Source organism: Miniopterus natalensis, chromosome 2 (assembly GCF_054644295.1).
Source record: "Miniopterus natalensis isolate mMinNat1 chromosome 2, mMinNat1.hap1, whole genome shotgun sequence".
Taxonomy (NCBI): Eukaryota; Metazoa; Chordata; class Mammalia; order Chiroptera; family Miniopteridae; genus Miniopterus; species Miniopterus natalensis.
The window spans coordinates 147,055,454-147,077,920 of record NC_142082.1 but is presented as its reverse complement, the minus strand read 5'-3'; the positions used below and the strand labels follow the sequence as shown (position 1 = coordinate 147,077,920).

At 37.4% G+C, this 22,467-nt stretch overlaps 1 protein-coding gene across 1 annotated transcript in view; it reads right to left on the bottom strand.

Annotated features, from left to right (window-relative positions):
* The window catches only part of ADAMTS20 (ADAM metallopeptidase with thrombospondin type 1 motif 20), a 158,611-nt gene that overhangs the window by 119,665 nt on the left and 16,479 nt on the right, over positions 1 to 22,467 (bottom strand). Inside the window, exon 3 of the mRNA XM_016201022.2 lies at positions 14,933 to 15,095. Coding sequence (XP_016056508.2) covers positions 14,933 to 15,095 — 163 coding nt within the window. The remainder of the gene's footprint in view (positions 1 to 14,932; positions 15,096 to 22,467) is intronic.

Genomic DNA, 22,467 nt, shown 5'->3' with positions numbered 1-22,467 from the left:
AATGTGAAGAATTTAGTAGCCAGGATCATAATGGAAAATGCTGCCTCCTACAAAACTAAAACAAGGAACTAGCTACTCACATTCATGAAAATATGAGTCTAGTTCTCCATGTATTATAAAAATATAGAGCTGAGTCAAGATTTGGATATAAATGCTTTTTTTTTTATTCCCTGCACACATTTCAGTTTTTTCTGATATTTATTTTACATTCCTTCCCTCCCCCCTTTTTATTGAATTTATTAGGGTAACTTTGGCTTAAAAATTATACAGATTTTGTGTGCACAATTCTACAACACATCATCTGTACACTGTACTGTGTGCTCACCACCCCAAGTCAAGTGTCCATCCATCACCATTTATTCCCCCGATACCATCATTCACCTCCCCCCACCCCACTCCCTCCAGCAATCTGTTGTCCATGGATATAAATAGATTTAGCTCTACGATGCACAGACTTGATAAAGATCTGGCACTGTCCTTTCACTCTATTGGCCCTAAAAAAAAGGAGGGCACTGGAACCCCCCCAAATTATCCCCTATTAATCCTACATCATTATCCCTCATTAATCCTACATCCAGTAAGAAATTCCAGTTTCTTTTGCTAAGTGTGCTGAAAGGGCAAAGAGTACACTGGTCAAGTATTACAGAATGAATACCCTTTATTCCACATTCTCAAGAATCCAACCCATGGGGATTGCTCTAAAGATATGTAAGACAGATTTTCCTAATAATCAAGAATTCTTGCACAGATGATGAGTTGAAAATAAGCACACATTCATTCATAAATTCACAACCTTTGATGTTTCTTTCTTAGGTGAGAAGGAATACTCACTAGATATCTCTTTCCAGCTTTTGGCTTCCCAACCTCTACACTTGAAGAGTGTAGAGGAGGAACTGTGTATCCCTTTGCATTTTGCAAAGTGCTTTTCCACATCTTCAAATCCTATTCTTTGTCAGAAATTCTAAGCAAAATGAGACTAAGACAAACTAACCAAATAACACAGCAGTTAGAAGACTTTAGATGGACAATTATACATATAACAATGTAATACTACAAACCCCCACTCTATTACTTCTTGAAAAGATGTTTGAAAATCTTTTGAGATAAATTCAATCTTTAAAGAAAAATCAGTTATTCGGAATTCACATTGAGCACATATCTGGTAAGCTTATTTTGCAAGTGCGTGTGGCTGCTGAAGTTAGAGTATAGCTTAACACTAGTAAAACTGATAACAGTACAAACTCTACTTATCAATCTTGTTATTTTCACATCAGCCTTTGGGGAAGTCCATTTCTAAACTATATCCACTTACTATGATTTACCAGACAACATACAACTCCCTTTGTTCTCCAGACTTTTGCATGAGTTGCTCCTGAGCTAGCAGAGTTCCCACATTATCTGACAATATTTCTCATGTATGTGGAGTCATTCCAAAAATGCTTTGAGGTCATTTTAAGTACAAAGGCACTCTAAAATCTTCCCAAAATGCAAAGTTAGTTCAAAGTGGGAATTTACAAATATTATAACCTATTTGCTCTATCAATTCAAGCATTGGTATAAAACTACTTCTCCATACGAAGTAACTTGTTTAAATATGAGTATGAACATTTCCTATTGTTATTAACTATAACATCAGTTATTTTTATTGAATATTTTTGAAAAATAAAGTTATAACACAAAAATCTAAAATGTAATCTAAGCCTAGACTTTAACTTACTCTTTATTCTAACATTATTCCTGCCATTGTAATTGACTCCTCCAGGCTCTGTAATTCCTGAAACAGCTTTTGACTGAAAATAGAATTTTCATGTGAAATAGTCCTCTAGCTATTCATATTTCTTAAAAGATTTTCAAAAATAAGAAAAGGAGTATTTTCCAAAGTAAATTTAACATTGAAAAAATTTGGTCTAATTAAAGGCACTCAGTAAATAAAAATACTATGTGGTATCTTACTAGTACTTAATATCTTTACTATGGAATCAGTTTTTATTCACATTGCTTTTGTCAGCTTTTGTTAAGCCCAGTATTTTTAGTTTTTGACAAAAGTGGGGGGAAAATCAAAGTCTGAGATCATTGATAGATTGAACTCTTTCTTATTTTCAAGCAGGTATTTTTATGCTACTACACCTCAGAACAAAACACCACTTTTTAAAAGAATGTTTTTGCTAATCTTACTTAACACCACATTAATCTCACATCCAGCTACATTTGTGTACGTGCAAAAGAAGCTGCAGACTGCAGACTAACAGGTCAGAAAGGGGGAGATTTTTCCCTCAGTGTTCTGGCTCCCTTCCAAGGTAGAAAAGCCCAAGGAAGCAGCCCACTTGGGGGAGGTCCAGAAGCCTGGATGTTCTCCCCATGAAATAGTGTATCTGTCGCCTGGCCTGGCAATGGGCCCAACTCTCACTCCTGCAGTAATGATGTTCCCCAAGTGGGGCCTGGGGCCTGTCACCATCCTTGTGCTCTCCCCTGGCAGGTGTGCTCATCGTGAGAGCAGCTCAGTCTCAGGTCTCACGTCTCTAAAGAAGCTGCTTCTTAACACTGCAACACTGAATCACATTCTAATTGCAAATAATTAAAATCTTCACTTCCCCTTCCTGAGGAAAGCATCGCATGGCTAAGCAGTAGGGAGCCAGAGATTAAAATTTACTTCACTGAGCATCTGCAATTAAGTCGTGTTTGCTAGACCGACCAGAGGAAAACTCAAATGAGCTATATGGCTGATTAATGATCTAATACCTTAGAAAGAAAATTTTACATTTATTGCTCTCCACAAATATATCGTGTTATTTTCACTTCTGCCCTTTACCTGATGAGTAAATCTAAAAGAATATTGAGTGTATAAAATAAAGACAATGACGTCCTTATGCAGTTCATATACCATGGCCCATTATTTGAATCATTCTTTTCCAGTAGGCACTAATTTTCTTTTTGATCTTTTCCTATACAATCAGGGGAAAATTTCAAACCAAATTCACTCATAAACACAGATGTGCAAATTCTAAAGAAAATATTACCAAACCCAGGCTGGTAAGAACACAAGGTGGACTTGCCATTTGAGAATCAGTTGACTGAACAAAGGAAAAAAATGCACGATCACCTTGGTATATGTGGAGGGAAAAAGTTTCGACAAAATTCAATATCCATTCATAATAAATATTCTTAAGCTAGGAATTTAGGGGAACTTTTTTAATCATATAAAGAGCACCTAAGGAAAACCAACAGACTGTACATATTAGAAAAGGTTGAAAGCTTTCCTTTTAAAATTGGTAATGGGGTAAGAATTTTCATTATTGCCATTTCTATTCAGTGTTGCTTTAGAAATCCTAGCCAGTGCAATAAAAATAAATAAATAAAAGATTAAAAGATTGGAAGGGAATAAATAATTGTCTATGATTGTTCATGTATAAAATCCAAAAGTATCAACAGACAAACTATTAGAATATATGAGCAAAGTTGCTGAGTATAAGTTCAATATAAAAAAAATTCTTTGCATTTTTATGTAGAAGTAATAATTAGAAAATGAAATTTTAAAAATCATACCACTTACCATTAAAGACTAAATACCAAGAAGAAATATAAAATATTATGTGGAAGAATGGACAATATACCATATTCATGGGTTGGAAGAGACATTATAAAGATGCCACTTCACCAAATTGATCTGTTGATCCAATAAAATTCAATCATATTATTTCCCTTTTATGGAAACCAACAAACTGATTCTAAAATGTATATGTCAAATGCAAAGGGTCAAGGATAACCAAGACAAGCTGATGGTTGTCAGGTGGGAGGGGGATGGGGAACTGGGTAAAAAAGGTGAAGGGATTAAGAAGTACAAATTAGTAGTTACAAGACAGTCACAAGGATGTAAAGTACAGCATAAGAAATATAGTCAATATTACTGTAATAACTATGTATGGTGTCAGGCAAATACTTGAACTATCAGGGGGATAGCTTTGTATATAATAATTGTCTAACCACTATGCTATACACTTGAAACTAATATAAAATAATGTGGAATGTAAACTGTAATTGAAAAATAAAATTTTAAAAAGCATAACCAAGACAATCTTGAAGAACAAAGTCAAAGGCTTCTTTTACCACATTTCAAGACTTATAACAAAGCTATAATATTTTTAAGGTAGTTTTGGCACAATGATTAAAACATAGACCAGTGGAAGAAAAGACAATGTCCAAAGCAGATCCACTGATAGGGATATTTTTTGAATAAATGTTATATATGCTAAATATTTTTAATTTCTATGAAATATTTCAATTAACTTTTACAAAATAAGGTTGTATTGACTATTGCTTCAATAGTTTTATTAAGTCCATTATTTTTGGATTTTGCAAAAGAAATAACCAAAGTTTGAAATTATTGATAGATTGAGGTCTTATTTCAAACAAGTATTTTAATTTTATTTGATACTATACTCCAACGTTTACTATATCACCTTATTTAAATGAAGATTTTCACCACAACAGGATTAGTCCCCAACAAAGAAGGCCTAAAGATAATCATTTATAATATCTTAGTTTTATAACTTTTATTCACTCAAATATTCTTGAACCTATTCCAGTCTGTATAACATTTAAGGTCACCAATGATCCCTAGTTTGCAAGATTCAGTAATCAGCTCCAAATCATGTTCTTTGAATTCTTAACACCATGTAGCCAATGAATTAGTCCTAACTTTCTGAAAATCCTTCCTCACTAGGCTTTGGGGCACACATTTCTCAGTTTTCTTACTATCTCCCTGGCCTCTACTTTTCAGTCTCCTACTTTTCTCTTCATCTTTCCAACCGCTAAACATTGGCATGTCTCATAGTTAATCCTTGGATATTTTTCTCTTCTGTATCTAGTCCATTCCCTGTAAGCAGCCTTCTATCTTTAAACATCTTTATATACTAACTCCTTGAGATAAATTATTATCTCAAGCCCAGATCCCCATACTGACCATCCAACTCATATATTCTATTGTCTTTTCTCCCTTTTGATTTCTAATTGGCACCTCAAACTCAAAATGTCTAAAACCTACTCCTGATACTCCTTCCTAAACTTGTGGTTCCCATCTCAATAAATGACAACTCCATCTTTCCAGTTGCTCTGAGAGAGAAGGGAGAACCACCTTAGAATACTCTGTGACAAGTCTTACTCTCAACCCTCAAACCCCACCCCCACCCACCCATCAGCTTGACCATCAAAAAGGACACAGTGACACAGTGCCAGGCCACTTCTCACTAACCTCATGGCTACCACCCTTATTCAAGGCCTCATCATTTCTCAGCATGATTGTTTCAGTATCCTCCTAACCCTCCTTGCTTATGCCCTAATTCTGCTAATCTTTTCTCCATCTAACAAAATGAGAGTGATCCCCTTAAAATGTAAGCTGATCATGTCACTCCTCTGCTCAAAATCCTACAGTGGCTTCCAGTGTTAAGAGTTATAGTCCAAGTTGTTATTGTGACTTACGATGTCCTACGTGTTGAGGTGGATTTACCATGAACCTACAGCAGCTTAAAATTCTGGTCTCTCAGTTACAAAGCCTTGTTCCAAGGCTTTGGATGGAATCCTAGAAATTTTGTATTCATAATTTTTCTATTATTTTTCCTAACCCTGCCAATTTGTTTAATCTTTAGGCCCCACACCTGGATTCACCCCTAACTACATGATCTAGCCCCCCACTACCACTCTGCCTTCTCTCTTTCTCCCTCGCTTTACTTGTACTTGTACAGGCTGGTCATAGGGCATGTTCAGCGGGCCTGGAACCTCTGCAGCTCCAGTGAAGAGGTGCTCAAATATTTTATAAGTGGATAAACAAATCCATGTCGGGGCAAGGTTGAGGACTCGTCCTTTGGAGTTACTAATGTGGAACAAGAACAACAGTCTCCTCTTAGCAGTCAGCTTTTCTCTTCACATATCCAGGGCCCAGCCCCACCCCAGGATATGAAGCGGGGTGACCTGTACACACGTCTTACCCTGCACTCTCGTTTGTGTCCCTTCTCCTCGCCCAAGGTGAGGGGGAAACAGAAAGGGCAAGCTTCTGATTTATTGACCCTATACCATAAATTTTCTCCTTCCAGCTGAAGGCTATGACTGACTTCATCAGGGCCAGTAGTGGATATACTAAGAAAGAGAGATCATTCAGAAATTTCTTCCATTTTCTTGTTACATGATCAGATTTTAAAAGTCACAACCTAAACATTACTTTGGCCTTTTTATTTGACCTCTTCCCACCCCCCAAATAAAAAACTAAGGGGTAGTCATGAGATAATCTCAATTTGCTAGAAGACATGTGAAATTATTAAAAACCACAGCAGTGGAAAACTGAGTTAACTATTACACTAAGAATAACAGTACCGGTTTCTCTTTCTTTTACCAGAGTCTGTATCTTACTAATCTCTCAAGTTTTCTGTCCATTCTATCTCTCTCAAAACACAAAATTTAGCTGTTCATCTATTACTGTCAAAAACAGCCCCTTCATTCTGTACTTCTCAGTTGTTGGCATCTCCTTTTGCGGTGCTCAAAGGCACCTCCAACGTAATTTTTAAATATCAATATCATGAATGTATACCCCTTTGTTTGAGCATTTTCTCATTCATCTAACTTCTCACAACAGTTTCCGATTTTTCTTTGGGTACCTACCCCCATTCATTCTTAGCATATAGTGGGCAGGGCGGGGCTGGCTGATTATTGCTCTACCTTCAATTAACAGCAATTAGCAGAGGCCAAACGAAATAATACTCAGACCCTATACCAGAACCTTACTTTGAGCTACTTGGGGAGATGACTCCCAACACCCACTGGATTGGTGTCAAGTTAAGGCCTAAATCCTTTAACAGAGCTTAACAGAGACCTTTATAAGCTTGTTCCTGCTTACCTCTCAGCACTATATCATCTTGCCATCTCCTGGCATCCCATACTTTTTCTTAAGTACTTTTAGTTCCCTAAGCGGTTCACGCCCTGCCCCATCTCCAGGTGTTCGCACACACTGCTGCTTTCATCTGGAATACTTCTCACCCTCTCCCCTTTCCCTGTCCAACCCCTACTCATCTTTTGGGTCTCAGATAATGAGATTTTTTTTTTCAAATAAGCCTTCTCTGACTTGCATGTCTAAGTTGGTTTTCCTATGAGGCCCCAAATCATCTTCTGAACGAACACTTGTCTGTGAACAGAAGAGTCATTTTGGCACTAACAACCCAACTGTTTACACAGAGCTATATTCGTAACAGTAGTTGCTGTAAAGAATGTGAAGAATGAAAGGAAATGTTACCTTTTACTTTAAGGAACAAACACCAAATCTTTAAACTAATAGGAGAGATAGCAGAGGCATGTAACAAATTTAAAAACAATGCAAGATGGTGTAAATTATTTGGCCGGTGATTCCAAAGCCTGCACTCTTGATCTTATAAAATTATGAGCAGGTGCACTAACCACAGGAGAATGAAGAAGGTATTAAATATAAGACAATCAAATAGAAATTTTCTGTAATGCAAGTCTGTAACAAGGTACAATTGGTAAAAGAGCTTAAAACAAATGACTCCATTCACATTTTAATCTCTGAAGGTGAAGAGCACCTGAAGTATTTAAATAAACTCATTTAGAGCAAAAGGTTGTGTTTTGTTTTGTTTTAAGTTGAGGAGACATGTCTCACTGTGGAAGGAAGAGATTAAGGAGAAATTAAGACGAAATTTCTTAACGGAGCAGGAACTTTACCAAGCTGCAAAGTGACTAAAACCCTGCGTATGAATTTCACAGCAGGAAGCGGACTAATATCAAGCAAAGATAGGAAAATTCTTAATGGAGGTAGAACAGAAAAACAGATGTACCATGTATTTCCAAGAAGGGCTAGTAGTCTCCTTTCTCCCTCAAAAGTAGGCTTGATAAATACATGAACCAGAACAAGTTGACAGGGGCAGGGGGAAAAATTAGAATTCCTCTCAACAAATGAGCTCTAATTCCACAGACTGTGAGAGACAATCAGATGGGAACAAATATGAAAGTGGTGCTGTACCACTGTGTACAACACTGTGTTCAGACACAGCTTGTTCTTCAATTAGGGGTTGTAACTATGGTGTAGCTTCTGCTGTACTTCCAGATTCATCACAGAGAAAATGTTTTTTTTTAACCTTGCTTTCAAAACTTAAAAAGAACGAATCATTATTTCTACCCACAAAACAGTCTCCGGTTTAATGATGTAGTATGAAAATATATAATCCTAGTATAAAGAAAGGAAGATTAAAGAAAAGAAAGTGTAATTCTTCAGAATAGACAGGTCATCCTCCTAGAAAGGAATGCTGTTACCACACCTAAAATGTAAGGCATTCAAGTTACCTTCCATGTTAATGTATTTTAGAAATGCACCCGATCGGATAAACGTGCTTCTGGTTGCTGCATTTTGGTTCCCTTCCTCCTTTGCCCATTTTAGATAACTCACCCAACGTGGGAATCACCAGCCTCATTAGAAATAAAACTAGGTAATAGAATCACAAGTAAAATAGGACTTCAAAGCTCTGGGACTTGCCACAGACAGAATGATAACACAAAGCAAGGATCATATACAGAAGATGGATTTTTCTCTTTGGGGTGCATTATTAAATACGTGTATATCTCACTATCATGGCAAACAGCACAACTGACAAAATAGGTCAGATAATAACACAACCCTGTATACATGGAACAAACAACTGTCACACCACCACTAGGTTTCTTCCCCTTACAGAAAACATCTGTAAGTTGAGGATGATTGTATCTCAGAGTTACTCTAAGGATCAATGAGATATGACTATGAAGAGTGCTTTGAAAAGTGTAGAGCTTTTCATAATGTATATGAGGTACTTCTAATACCATAGGATTCACAATCTCAAAGTCTTAATGGGTCAAATTTCACAATTTAAGATTTTTCTTTGGTTTAGGACAAAAATTTAACCTAAGAACATTACTAATACAATAAGAGTAAAAATAGCTCCTTAAGAAAATAAACTACTCATGCACTTTAGATCACTGATTAACAAATAAAGCAAAAGGGTAGACCTGAGTAGTTGAGGCAAATTTGTTATTCAAATTGAAATCAGTCTCCTCTGGTTAACAGAGTAGGGTTTTTTCAAAAATTAACACATCTTAAGTTTCCACCATAGCAGGTGCTTAATTTAGATAGAAATTTCGGCACTAAAAGAAAAAAGGCTTCTTTTGGGTGGTATGGACAGAGAGGAAGGTGAAAGAGAGACAATGGCTTCGGATTAGATGTACTGACTCCAGGATGCCCCTTGGGACAACCAAGAAACATGAGCATCAGACAGCTGTAGACCTGAGATTTAATCTTAAAACAAGCTCAAGTTAAATCATTTAAAAAATATGTATCATTTAAATTAGTAGTTAAATTAGGGAAGTAGGAAAAATAAATCATGTAGACTATATAAAAAATGGTGGCCAAGAACACTTAAAAAATGCTTAGAAGGTGGGAAAACAGTAACAGGAACCAGAAAGAGAAATGGGACAAATAGTAAGAAAAGCAGCAAAGTTGGAAGCTAAGTATGTCAGAGAGGCCAAAAAAAAGGGAAAATTCCCCTAAAATGAAGTAACAGTGAGAGAGATTGCTTTTGGCGAGTAGGTCATAAGTGATCTTTGAAAGAGTTGTTTTAACAAAGGGTGGGCAGAAGGGTAAAATCTCTAGAGTCATGTCTATAATATATATATTTAGAAGCTGGAGCTGACTATTAAAATCACCATTAACAAGTTATTAGTTGAAAATATTGGCAATGGTCATGGCCATATTTACAATCCTCTGCCTCTAGATTAACCGATGTTTTAAGTGATAGGAACCTTAGAAATCATTAAGTAAGAGATTGCACATTGGTAGTTAACAAGCAAAATTCACCTCTCAAACCTTTGTCCCTACATTTTTAACTTCTCTGTAAAATTCAAAAGATCTGGTAATACTGATCCCACATTCCCAATGTCCCTTTGGCCAGAAGCATACATATTCCATTGACCTCTGGCTACGTGGACATCGTAGTGACACCTCATTTCACTCATTTCTGGTAACTGCCTGGTTCCTATAGCTGTGAGGTATCTAAGTTAGAAACCCCTAAACTTGACATTTATATAGGAAACATTAATCCATTAACCATCCACTATCTAAGCTATATTAAGACAGAGAAGTTAAGGTCTCAAATCAGTTAGTAACAGAGCCTGCAGTGGAACTCTATTCCCCGACTCCTAGCTTAAGTGAACTGTGACCTCTGCTAACATTAAGACATCTGGATGCTGATTAAAACACCTTTAAAGAAAAGGGAAATGATCTGTATATAAGTATGATTTTATTAAAAAGACAGTTCTCAGTCCTGGCCAGTGCAGTTCAGTTGGTTGGAGTGTTGTCCAGTGCACCGAAGGGTTGCAGGTTTGATTCCCAGTCAGGGCACATACCCAGGTTGTGGGTTTGATTCCCGGTTGGGGCATGTACCAGAGGCAACAGATCAATGTTTCTCTCTCTCCCTCCCTTTCCCTCCTTTTCTCTCTAAAATCAATTAAAACAAAGACAAACATACCCTAGGGTGAGGACTGAAAAAAAAACAAAAAACAGTTCTCATGCATTCACAGAAATATCCAAATAGATTACTCACACACAAAAAAAAAAATCTTTACCATCTCTAAGTTGAAGAAAAAGCTTTAAGGAAATTATCTTCAATTCACTTCTTTCTGTGCACTTTGTTTTACATTTAAATCCTTTGTTGACAAGATAGCTGCTTCCTTTGAATCAGTCTCCTTCGGCTTCAGTCTTTTCTCATTCAAATCTGAATCTATCTTTAAACAATAAAGCTGCCGGCTGGGTAAAATCCTAAGAAATCATATGATGTCTCTGCTTTAAAACTTCTTTGTTTCCCCAATGCCTATGGGGTAGCCTCCAAAATCCTTAAAGTCCTCTGAGGTCTGCCTCTGCGTGTCTTCGCGGCTCATCTTCCCCTGCTTCCCACACTCTTCCCCGTCAGGACTTTAAAGAGAAAAATACTATTCCTGCTCATCTATAGATCCGTTCTAGCCAACATTCACAGATTTTGCAATTGATTTGTCATCCATTAATCACAGGACCAAACTTCTTCCATGTCCAGCTTTGCTGGGCTCACTAAAATCATATCACGAACCCTCCAACCGCAAAACCCCATTATCTGTGTGTCACTTCTTGTCCAACAGGTGACACCCCATCGAACAACTTCCCACTGCTCTGGGAACACTGCCTTTTGCCCATGCTTTCCCCACACCCCTCTGGCCTCCTAACCAGCCCAGATACTGCCCCATGTGGCCCTGTGTGGGTGACATGTCCCCTTTTCTCAGAAACTGTAAGTAATAAATTCTTTCCAAAGCAGTTATCTCCATGTCTGTCACCTTACCATGCTTGATCAAAACAAATCCCAGGTGGATTTTTAATATAAGCCCTCCCTCTTCCTTTTGCTTAGAAAAGGCTTAAAAATCCTTCACCTTGCAGGTTAAGTGGTTTAAATTATCACCTCCCTAGTAAAACCCAGGGCAGTTTGTTACTCAGCCCCTTGAGCTACAGACCATATTGCTCCTAACATTAGCTAGGGCGGCCTTGACTCAGTTTTGTAAGATTTCTGTGTTTGTGGGGGTTTTTTTAAACACCCACTGGGCTTCAAGGACCTGAATGAAAGAAAGATTTAGTTCACCCAGTATAATCCTTTACACATATTAGGGACTCAAAGACAATAAGAATAAGTTTTTTAAAAATTAGAGAAAGCACAGAAATTTTAAAGCTGGCCAACATAACCTCAAATGCACTGAGCAATATTTCATTTTCACTCACAGCAAGTCCTCATTTATTGCTCTACAAATGTTGTGCACTCCTACCCCATGACCCTGAGATGAGAGGGGCCGAGTGGCAATCGAAGAAATGGAGCAGGGCTCACCAGGTTCCCTGAGGAACCAGGCCAGCTCCGATTGTCTCCTGGACCATAAGCAATAGCAGAACTATACTTAACAGAATCTGGAGATTTTTTTTTTTCATACCTGTCAGTCTTTTCAGGGCTTCCTTCCCCCTAGGTTTTAATTTTGTTAGTGCGTGGGGAGGGGAGTTAGTTCATTTTTTAAGTTATGTGTGTGTTCTACCATTTCCACTGGATATTACTTAGAACATGTCTGATGTCTACCTGGGAGCCTGGCATCCTCAGCAGCTAGGTATGGCTACCAAATATAACTCATATGACCTCAAGGCACATGGTGAAATCTGATGTTGAAAATAATTTAATCTAATTCATCAAAGCTGAAGCCACTATGAATTGCAACATTTTAGGACCACAGTAAATGAGAACCATCAGCCCTGGCTGGGTAGCTCAGTTGGTTAGAGTGTTGTCCTGATACTCAAAGTTGTAGTCAAGACACATGCAAGAAGCAACCAGCCCTAGCCAGGTTTCCTCAGTGGTTAAAGGGTTGGCCTGTGGACTGAGGGGCCCGGGGTTTGATTCCCGCCAAGGGCAAGTACCTCGGTTGCAGGCTCCATCCCCAGCTGGGATGGGGGCGTGTGTAGGAGGCAGCCAATCAATGTCTCTCACATCGATGTTTCTCTCTCCCTCCTTCTCTCTCTCTCCCCCTTCTGATCTCTCTGAAAAATAATGGAAAAATACCCTCAGGTGAGAATTTAAAAAAAAGAAGCAACCAAATGAATATGAATAAGTGGAACAACAAATTGATGTTTCTCTCTCTCCCTTTCTCTCTCTCTAAAATAAATAAGAATTTTTTAAAAAACTTAAAACCATCAGTAGAAATTTATTTTCAATGACTTTTCCTTTTCCACTTAATCCCTTTGGTTCATGTGCTAAATCTTTAAACCTGCCTATCTGAAGAATTTTCCTGAAAGAAGGTTCACCTAAGGAATGTAAGATTCTACAAGTATTTCTGACCAACAACGTGTGAATTAGGAAAGAAAAAAAGCCTTTAATAATATTTTACTGAATACATTCAAAACACCTTATTTTTATGAAAATGATAATTAGCAGCTAATTACTTAGACCAGTAATTGATTGCCTTTTTTAGTGATTAAAAATATGCATGCTAATTGTACCAAAAAATGGAAGTAATTTAAGAACTGAAAAGAAGCATACTACCTTCAACATTTTAGTACATAAATGTTATGGAAAAATATATTGTGAACAAAAGAAAACTAAATCCCATAGCTTTCTGTTTGCTTTTTATTTGTAGTTTTTATAGTAAATCTTTAGTATAAAAAATTTTTAAACAAAAGAGCCTGGCTTCTCTTGAACCATTTTCCCTCTGATAATGAACAGTGCCTGTGAATGCTAAACCCTGCATATCATTAGGTGAAACATTTATGCATTCAGAGTGTCTACTTGGTGGTTTTCTTCTTAAGAAGCTAAACAGTTCATTAAACAAGCTGCTCCTGAATGGTAGATCAGCACAAGCATAAGCTGCCTTCTGTAGAACTCTATTGTGAAGCTGTGCCCATTTGTGTTTTCTTTGAAACCATAAAAATGAAACCCTTATGCTCATATTAAAAGCATAAGAAAGGCATCTATTATGTCAATAGATTTAAAACACGGCCTTAGACACAGTGAGAACCACTCCGAAATGGCACTCTTATAATAGCAAAGGTTAAGAAGTGCACTGCCAGGAAAACCTTCAAAGGCCTACATATCATTATATCCCAAAACAGATGGCATCTCACTACTTGGAACTATAGTTTATGGACACCTACAATCTCAAATAAATCCTTTCTAATCCCACTCTTTTGTCTAGATTTTGTACTTTGATGATAACTGCAGGTGCCGTTCTCCATTCTTCATAGAACGACACACAATGATATGGTGAAGACTCATGAACATATGTGGACACAACTCTTTTTTTTTTTTTAAATATGTTTCGTCTTGTTTTTCATTGATTTCAGAGAGAGAGAGACAGAGGGAGAGAGGGAGACATAGAAACATCAATGATGAGAGCCATTGACTGGCTGCCTCCTGCACACCCCCTACTGGGGATGGAGCCCGCAACCCAGGCATGTGCCCTGACCGGGAATTGAACCTCGGTCTCTTGGATCATAGGTCGATGCTCAACCGCTGAGCCACGCCAGCCAGGCTGGACACAACTCTTAACATGACTTTTATGCAACATACAAGTATTTTACTAGCAACAGATTCACACTTTTAAAATATCTATGAATCCTAGGTTGTAATCTATTACAAATCTTCAGTTTTAGAGGGAAAATGATGAAAACAGACCTCTCTCATATATTGCTGGAGTATCAAAAAAATTGATAAAACCACTTTGCAAAACAATGGAGAATTACCCAGTATCTATGTGTATACTCTGGAGAAGCTCTCAAACACAGGAGATGGGGACAAGAATATTCATAGCAGCATTGTTTATAACAGTGAAAAACTGCAAACAGGAAAGTTCAACAGGAAAATGGGCATATGAACTGATATAATCAAATATTGTACAGCAATGAAAATGAATGAACTGCTGCTACATGCACCAATGTAGATGAAGCTCAGTCACCAAGCAGAGGAAAATGGGTAAGTCACAGAAAACGATATACAACATTTCCCTTATATAAAGTAAAAAGCATGCAAAATTCAACATGTTGTTACTTAGGTTCGGTTTTTTTAATTATCTAAAATTCTGCTGAGAAAAATTTAATCATACTAGCGTGACTAACATACTCAAGTAAAAACTTTCTATGGTTATTTGCTACAAATCTCATATACTGAATACTTTTTTGGATTTAAATTTAGTCTGCTATAACAAAATTGCGTACAGACATTAGATGATTTGTAATGGGTCAAGAAAATTTGTTTAAAATATCATATATTTCAATATTTAAAGAAAATATGCAAATTCTAACCCATAAAAAGATTTAAATAGTATCATAATTTAACCCAAATACTTTTGCTTCATAGTTTACCTGAAACATCACAAGGCTTATGAGGATGCAGAAAATAGTTCCTCTTTAATTCCTGTCTGTATATAAGATGTGGCTTGTTATGGTCATCTTCATGTTCACTCCCATCTGCCTTCATTATAGGTTCTAAGAAATATTCGCCATCATGTGCTTTAAATGTTCCCATCTGAAAATTTAAAAAAATAAAAATCAACTTTCTTTTCATCACTAAGAGAAACTACACTATGCCGTAGGTTAAAATGAGCACCCAGAAGCAAGACAGCCAGGCGTCTGTTTGTTCACTGAATGTCATCAACTAAACATGAAGCTTCCCCTCCGCGCTCACCTTCCTCTCTCAGCTCTTATGGATAAAGTCCTGAACACCGGACAGTATTTCAATTGGCAGAGCTGAGGTGACGGGCATTCCAGGCCTAAAGCATGGCACAGGCAAAAGCATCAAAACGGAAAAAAAAAAAGTCTAGCACATTCTAGAAATTTTTTAAAAATCCCGTTTGGCTTGGTCTATGTAAGGTACTAGTGCGAGACAAGACATCAAAGGTAGGCTGGGGCCGGAAAACGAGAAGTTAAATGTGATGCTCACAGTTTAGAATTTGTAAGCAATGGGGAGCCACTGAAGAGTTTTCACAAAAACCTGTCTTCGTAATTCCAGAATCCAATACCCAACTTACTATTTGATAACTAGATAACTAGCAGCATGCACAACCTCATCGTGTCCAAAGCCAATCTCTTGATTTCTGGTTCGAACCTGCTGTTTCTGAAAAGCTCTCTATTGCAGTACACGGCACCGTTATTATTCAGCTTGCTCAGGCCAAAAGTCCGTGGAGATAAACGGAGGATGGCTGTTCCTTTCACAGGCCACATTCAGTCCACTCGCAAATCCTGACTGCTCAGCCTTCAGGGCACACCTGCGAGCCAGCCACGTCTCCCACGTCTGCCACCGCATCGGCCACCCCCTTCCTGACTCAGCCCACAGCCCTCTACAGAAGAGTCCCAGTAACTTCTCTTAGGTCTCTATCACGTCACTCTGAAAATAAATAAATAAAGCACGCGAATCACTTTTCATGCCCCGCAGTGGGATCCAAAGCTCCTCCAGCGGCCCACGCGCCCTGCGGTTTGCCCGCCGTCCCACCCGTCCCTCCAAGCGCACCGACGGCCTGCAGCCCTGGCCTCTGCCTTCTCGCGGGCACCGTGGCTCCTTCTCCACTCCGCTGCCGGGCCTGCGCTTCCTCAGGCCCGACAGGCACGCTCTCACCTCGACACCCTCGGGCCTGCTCGGCCGCCCGCCTCTCACGGACTTCTCCCCGCCGCTCTCGCCACACGTTTCCTGTCTCTGCCCAACATTCCTCGCCCTGCACGAGACGGCACCCAGCTTCCTGTCTCTGTCTTCCCCCAGTTGCTCATTTTTCGTCACAGCGCTTATCACTTCTGGGTATATCTGCATTTATGTCTATTTACTCTTTGCCTTACACTAGCCACGAAAATATAAGCTCCAGGAGAGTAGGGCTTTGCCCGCATTCTTTTCTGCATGCCTCTCAGACCCGCCACGTACCAGATGGTGGATAACATAGGGAATTAATGAGCAGGCCCTGGCCAGTAGCTCAGTGGTTAGAGCCTCGGCCCACAGGCCAAAGGGTCCCAGATGCAATTCTGGCCAAGGGCAGGTCCCTCGGTTGCAGGCTCGATCCCCAGCCCTGGTGGGGCGAGTGCAGGAGGCAACCAACCCACGTGTCTCGCTCACATCTACGTTCCCCTCTCTCTCCCGTCTTCCCCTCCTCCTTCCACTCTCTCTGAAAAGCAATGGAAAAAATACCCTAGGGTGAAGATTAAAGAAAAATTAATGAGTAAGACTGTAGGGTAACATTGTGTGTGATATATGGTAGCAAAAAAACAACAACATAAAAAATACTAGCAGTTGTAAGACAGAAGAGAGGTAACAAAACTTGAATTATGATGACAGTGATGGGAGGACAGTTGGAACAAAAAAGTTACAAGATGCCAATGCCTGAGGAAAGCAGAGAAACAGTGAGAGAAAGAATTTATGATAAAGATAATTTTCTGGGAAAATATAATTTTCCAAAATAACTGAGAATGTTAAAAATTTTAACAAATTCCTTTTCTACCCAACAATAGAAAAGGTTATCAGAGTTATATCACAAAACCTCCTGGCCTTGATGATTTCAGAGAGAAATTCCATCAAACCTTGAAAGAGCAGATAATTCCACTGTTATTTCAACTGTCCCGAAATATTTTATTTTATTTTTAAAATTTTATTTTTGTTTAAAATATTACAGGTGTCCCTTTTTCAACTGTTCCAAAATATTTTAAAAATAAAACACTCAAGTTATTTTTATGAAGCTGGTGTAAACTTACAACAAAACATGACAAAGACAGCAGCAAATTAAACAAAAAATATATAGGACAAGCTCATATATAAATGTCAAGATAAAAGTCCTAAATTGTACTAGCAAACAAAATTCAGCAAAACATAAAAAGAATACTACATGATGAGATGGAGTTTATCATAATATAAGTATAATACAATATTGGAAATCTATTAATATAATTCATTATAATCAGTTATTAGAATAGAAAAAAAACACATGGCTTTTGAAAAAAATTCAAACCACCTTGATTTTAAAAACATCAATAAAATATAATTAGGTGGATGCTTCCTTAAGATAAATTATATTACAGCTCAAAGACAGTATCATGAAAAAAAGACACATGCTAGGCATTTCCACTCAGGTCAGAAGTACAGGGATGCCCAGTATCATTTGTATTAAACAGAATTAGATAAAAGAGATTAGAAATATGAAAACATTGGACAAGAAGAGTTAAAACTGTCATCTTCATAAATGCTATCAGTACAGAACTTAAGAAATAAAAATTAACTGAAAAACTATTATAGACAATAAGTGATTCAGTGGCTTCAATGGTTTTCACATATAAAAAACAGCTACTAAAAGGCATTATGGAAGAAAGAACCCCATTTACAAATAAAAAGATTAAAAGCCCAGGAATCAGCAAACAAGAGTTTTTAAGGTCTCTGTAAAATGCTGAAGCCCTGCTAGAGAGCTGCAAAAGAAAACAAACAGGGAGGATCACCTGCCTGGTTCTTGAAAACCAAGTGTCCCCAAAAAACTCTATAAACATGAAATCCCAATTTAAACAAAATACCAACAGATTTTTAATATGTAAACTGCTTCAAAAGTTCATATGGGGAAATAAATTAAAATAGCCAGATAATTTTAAGAAAACAATGAGGTAGAACTAGGACCAGGAGACATTGAAATATAAAGCCTCGTGAGTTAAATACTCCAAAGCTGGCACATGTACACCAGAAAACCAATAAACTGAATAGAGGGGCAAATGATAAGCCTTAAATCATACAGGATTTATTATTACATATAGACGGCTTCTCAAATCAATAGCAGAAGAGAATATTTAATTAATAGCATTGCAACAAGTAGACAGACATCTGGAAAAAAATAATTTAGATACATCCCACAGAATAAGTTCTAAAGGATCAATGATGTAAACTTTTAAAAAAAATTTTATTGAATTTATTGGGATGACATTGGTTATACAATTACATAGGTTTCAGGTGTACAATTCTATAATACATTTCCGTAGATTTTATTGTGTGTTCACCACCCAAAGTAATCTCCTTATGTCACCATTTATCTCCCCTTGACCCTCTTCGACCTCCCCCCACCCCAGTGATGTAAAGGTTTTAAATAAATCCACAACACCACTGCAAGATAACATGACAGAATTCTTTTATAATTTTGGAATAGGACATGTCATTCTAACCATGACTTAATACTATAAAAAAAGTTGTTAAACTTCCCTCAGGAATAGAAATTAATACTAAACTGAGAAACTATTCTCATCCGTGAGACTAGAAAAACCGACATTTTATAACATACTTGAAATGTGTGTTTTAAAAAACAGGCATCTCATTCACTGCTGCTGAAAATGTAAATCAGTGCAATCACAACGCAAAGCACTTTGACAGTATCTATCACAGTTACAAATGTATCTGCCCTTCGACACAGCCAATTCCCTTTCTGAGAATTCTGTACACTTGCATACATGTGAAATAACATTTACAGGCTTATTACTATACCATTGGTTTTAATAGCAAAATACTGGAGCCAATTCAAAACTCCATTGCTTAGGGTCTGTTTACATAAACTATGGTATAGCCGTACACCGGAATATCTTGTGATTATGGGCAAAAAAAGAATAAACATTCATGTAGCGATATGGAAAGACCTCCAACAAAATTATTAAACCAAAATATAACATTGTAAAACAGGATATATACTTCACTACCACTTGTGTATCAAAGGAAGAAAAAACAATCTAAATATTTCTATTTGCCTGGTTGCTACTAAAGAAACTAGAAAGATTAGAAACAGTACAGGTGGAGGTAGAAGAGAGTAGGAGGTGGACTCAGGAATGACTAGGGATAGCATCCTTCATATATGCTCTTCCCTCTGCCTAAAATATTCCAGTTCCCACCCTCCACCTCACACCCCTGCCTGATCCCTCTGCACCTGGCTGCTTCCATCTCATCCCGCAAGTCTCAGTTAGACAGCAATGGGCCAGAAAGGTCTTCCTTGACCAGCTATCTAGATAACCACATCTCTATGCCTACTCCTGAAAATATATTACTTCTTTATAATAGATTATTGTTTGATTTACTCAAAAAATTATTGTATTTATGTATTTCTTTATTATTTATCATTTTTCTCTGTCATCACACAGGGGGCTTCATACAGGCTGAGATGTAGCCCTGAATTTACACTGCTAAATATAGTACCTGACACCGGGCAGGCATGCTACACAGCAAATACTTGTTGAACCATGCAAAGCTATTATTTCCCACTCTTTATACACTCAGCTGGTGTTGAGCAAAGAAAGATACAAATTTGAACACACAGGCTGGAGCTGGAGTGTGGAGACCCTTGCATGCAGGGATGTCTCAATCAAGACAGTCCATAAACTTGGGTAACAAAAAAAGTGACATCCTCATCATTAACCTCTAACTGAAATTTAGCATTTCTTCAGCTGTAAATGTGGGCAGCAAATCCCAGTGGTACTACCAGTGGAAAGCACAGATATTTTCATCACATGAAGTGTCTGAGATCTCAAAATATTGTTTATGTTCAATATTAAGATAGTTATTTGCTCTGCCATTAGATCTTATTTGATGTGCTAATACGTAAAAGTTCACATAACTATCTTGGTAACTATATTTCCATTTCATTAATTTTGTATTTTATCTTGGCACTTTAAAATATTCTGAGAAGGGTTTCATTGTTGAATTATTAACTGGTTTGAAGAGAAGTAGGAAGGGGGAGTGCAGCCAAAGCAAGAACTTTGGAAGATTAAATAATATTGTTCAGCTCTGGGAAGACCAGCAAGGGGGATGTTTAGCCATCAAGGTATGAACTAAGAAGGGCCTGTATCTGTTAGTAGTCAAGAGAGTGGCAAGAAGCCCTTAAACAGTCAACTTTTGTAGATAGATCCCTTTTTCTAATCTGGGAAAGCTAAATCAAGGGTAAGCATTTATAATAATAGTTAAGTCCGAAGACATCATTGTCCTGAAGATATCATTTATACATATTTTGAATAAATTTTAACCTAATAATAACTCTTTGAGGTGAGTTATATTATTATCCCCACTTCACAGGTGAGACAAAAATGAAGCACAGAAGTTAAGTAACTTGTCCAAGTCTTATATCCAGTAAGTGACAGAACCAAGATATGAACCCAGATAGCCTGGCTCCACAATTCATGCCTGACCCATTACACTGTAGTAGTTATCATATACCACTTGTTATAAACCCTCCAAAATAACTGACAAATATTTAATTAACACCTATACTATGTGTCTGGCACAGTTCTAGGGGCAAAATACACAAAGGTGAACATGACAAAAACCCTTGCCTTCAAAGAATCTATACTTCTATGGGAAAAGACAAACAATACATAAAAATATAGCAGGCCAAGTAGTAACAGGTGCAATGGAGAAAATAAATATATGGTGACGGAAAAAGATTTGCCTTTGGGTGGTGGGTCCACAATGCAATAGAGAGATGCTGCATCATAGAATTGTACACCTGAAACCTATATAATCTTATTAACCACTGTCACTCCAATACATTTAATTAAAAATTTTAAAAAGAAAACAATAATAAGGCAGGGAGACAGAATGGCAGAGGGTGGTGTGGGGAGGCTGAGGCTAGAATAAGGAGGAGGCAGCCATGGAAAACTCTGAGAGAACATTCAGACAGGAGGAGCAGTGACTGGAAGGCCAGTGATGGGGAAGAGCTTGGCAGGGTCCAGTGACAGAGAGAACAGGGACGCGGAGGCTGTGCCGCCAAGGGGAGATGCAGGAGGGGCTGCTGTGCAGGCCGCGCACAGTTGCACCCATTATGATTGACATCAAAAAGCACCTGCCACACTTCAGAATATGCAGATATACAATTATCTGCATCTAAAACCTCACAATCTTCCACATAGAAAAGAAAGTGCATTTCTGTGAAGAACCAATTCAGAAATGAATATGAGTTACTGAGTTTTAGATACTATAATAAGCATAGTTTTGGTGAAGGAGGCTTCATTTCCTTCTTAATTTTAAATATCTTAAAATTACTTAAACTAATAACTTTGAGATCATTGCTTTAAATTCATTGTAAAAAATACATTTTAAATCACTTTTAACCAAATAATCTCTTAAAGCCATTTAAATGACTGTGGCAATTATAGTCACAAAGTTTTCTTTACATTCATAATTATTACTAGATCTATGTCTCCTCCTCAAAAGCTAACAAAGTCTTTTCTATTTTTACAGTTCCAGAACCTAAAAAACATTACCTGAAACATAGCAGGCACTCAATTCATATCTGTAGAAATGAACATTTGTCTAACCATTATGGTAGAACATTTGTGTCTTCCCCCATATGCCCTTTAGAAATATCTTTTTTCCCCCTCTAACATTCTTAAGTCATAGTAGTTTGGGGGCTTGTCTGAAATATTTACATAATTTTATTTCAGTGCTAGAAAGTAAAACATCTAGGCACTCCTGGTTATGTAATATGCTAATATATTAAATTACACATATTTAAAAGCTTTAAAATAATTGAAATTCCATCATATATACTGAAATTATAGTCTTAAAATAAAAAGCTATATATATATTCAGAATTCATCTAGCATATTTAATTTTACCAGTGCCTGTTTTATAAATCTAACTACAACCACTGCTTTCCAATATATATCAAAATTCCAGCTTTTCCTGCCATCCCAGAAAGATAATTTCAGCTCTGCTTGTAAATTATAAAGACACTGGTTTTGAAATCTCAGTAAATGGACGATGGAAATCGCTTTCTTTCTTTTTTGAAAAGCATGCTGAAGATGGGAAATGTGATAGCATCTTAGTAAAAGATACAAATAGACATGAGGCAACTCGTTACTTATCTAAATCTACCTAGAAAACTACTTGGAAGTAATGTGACACTTTTCCC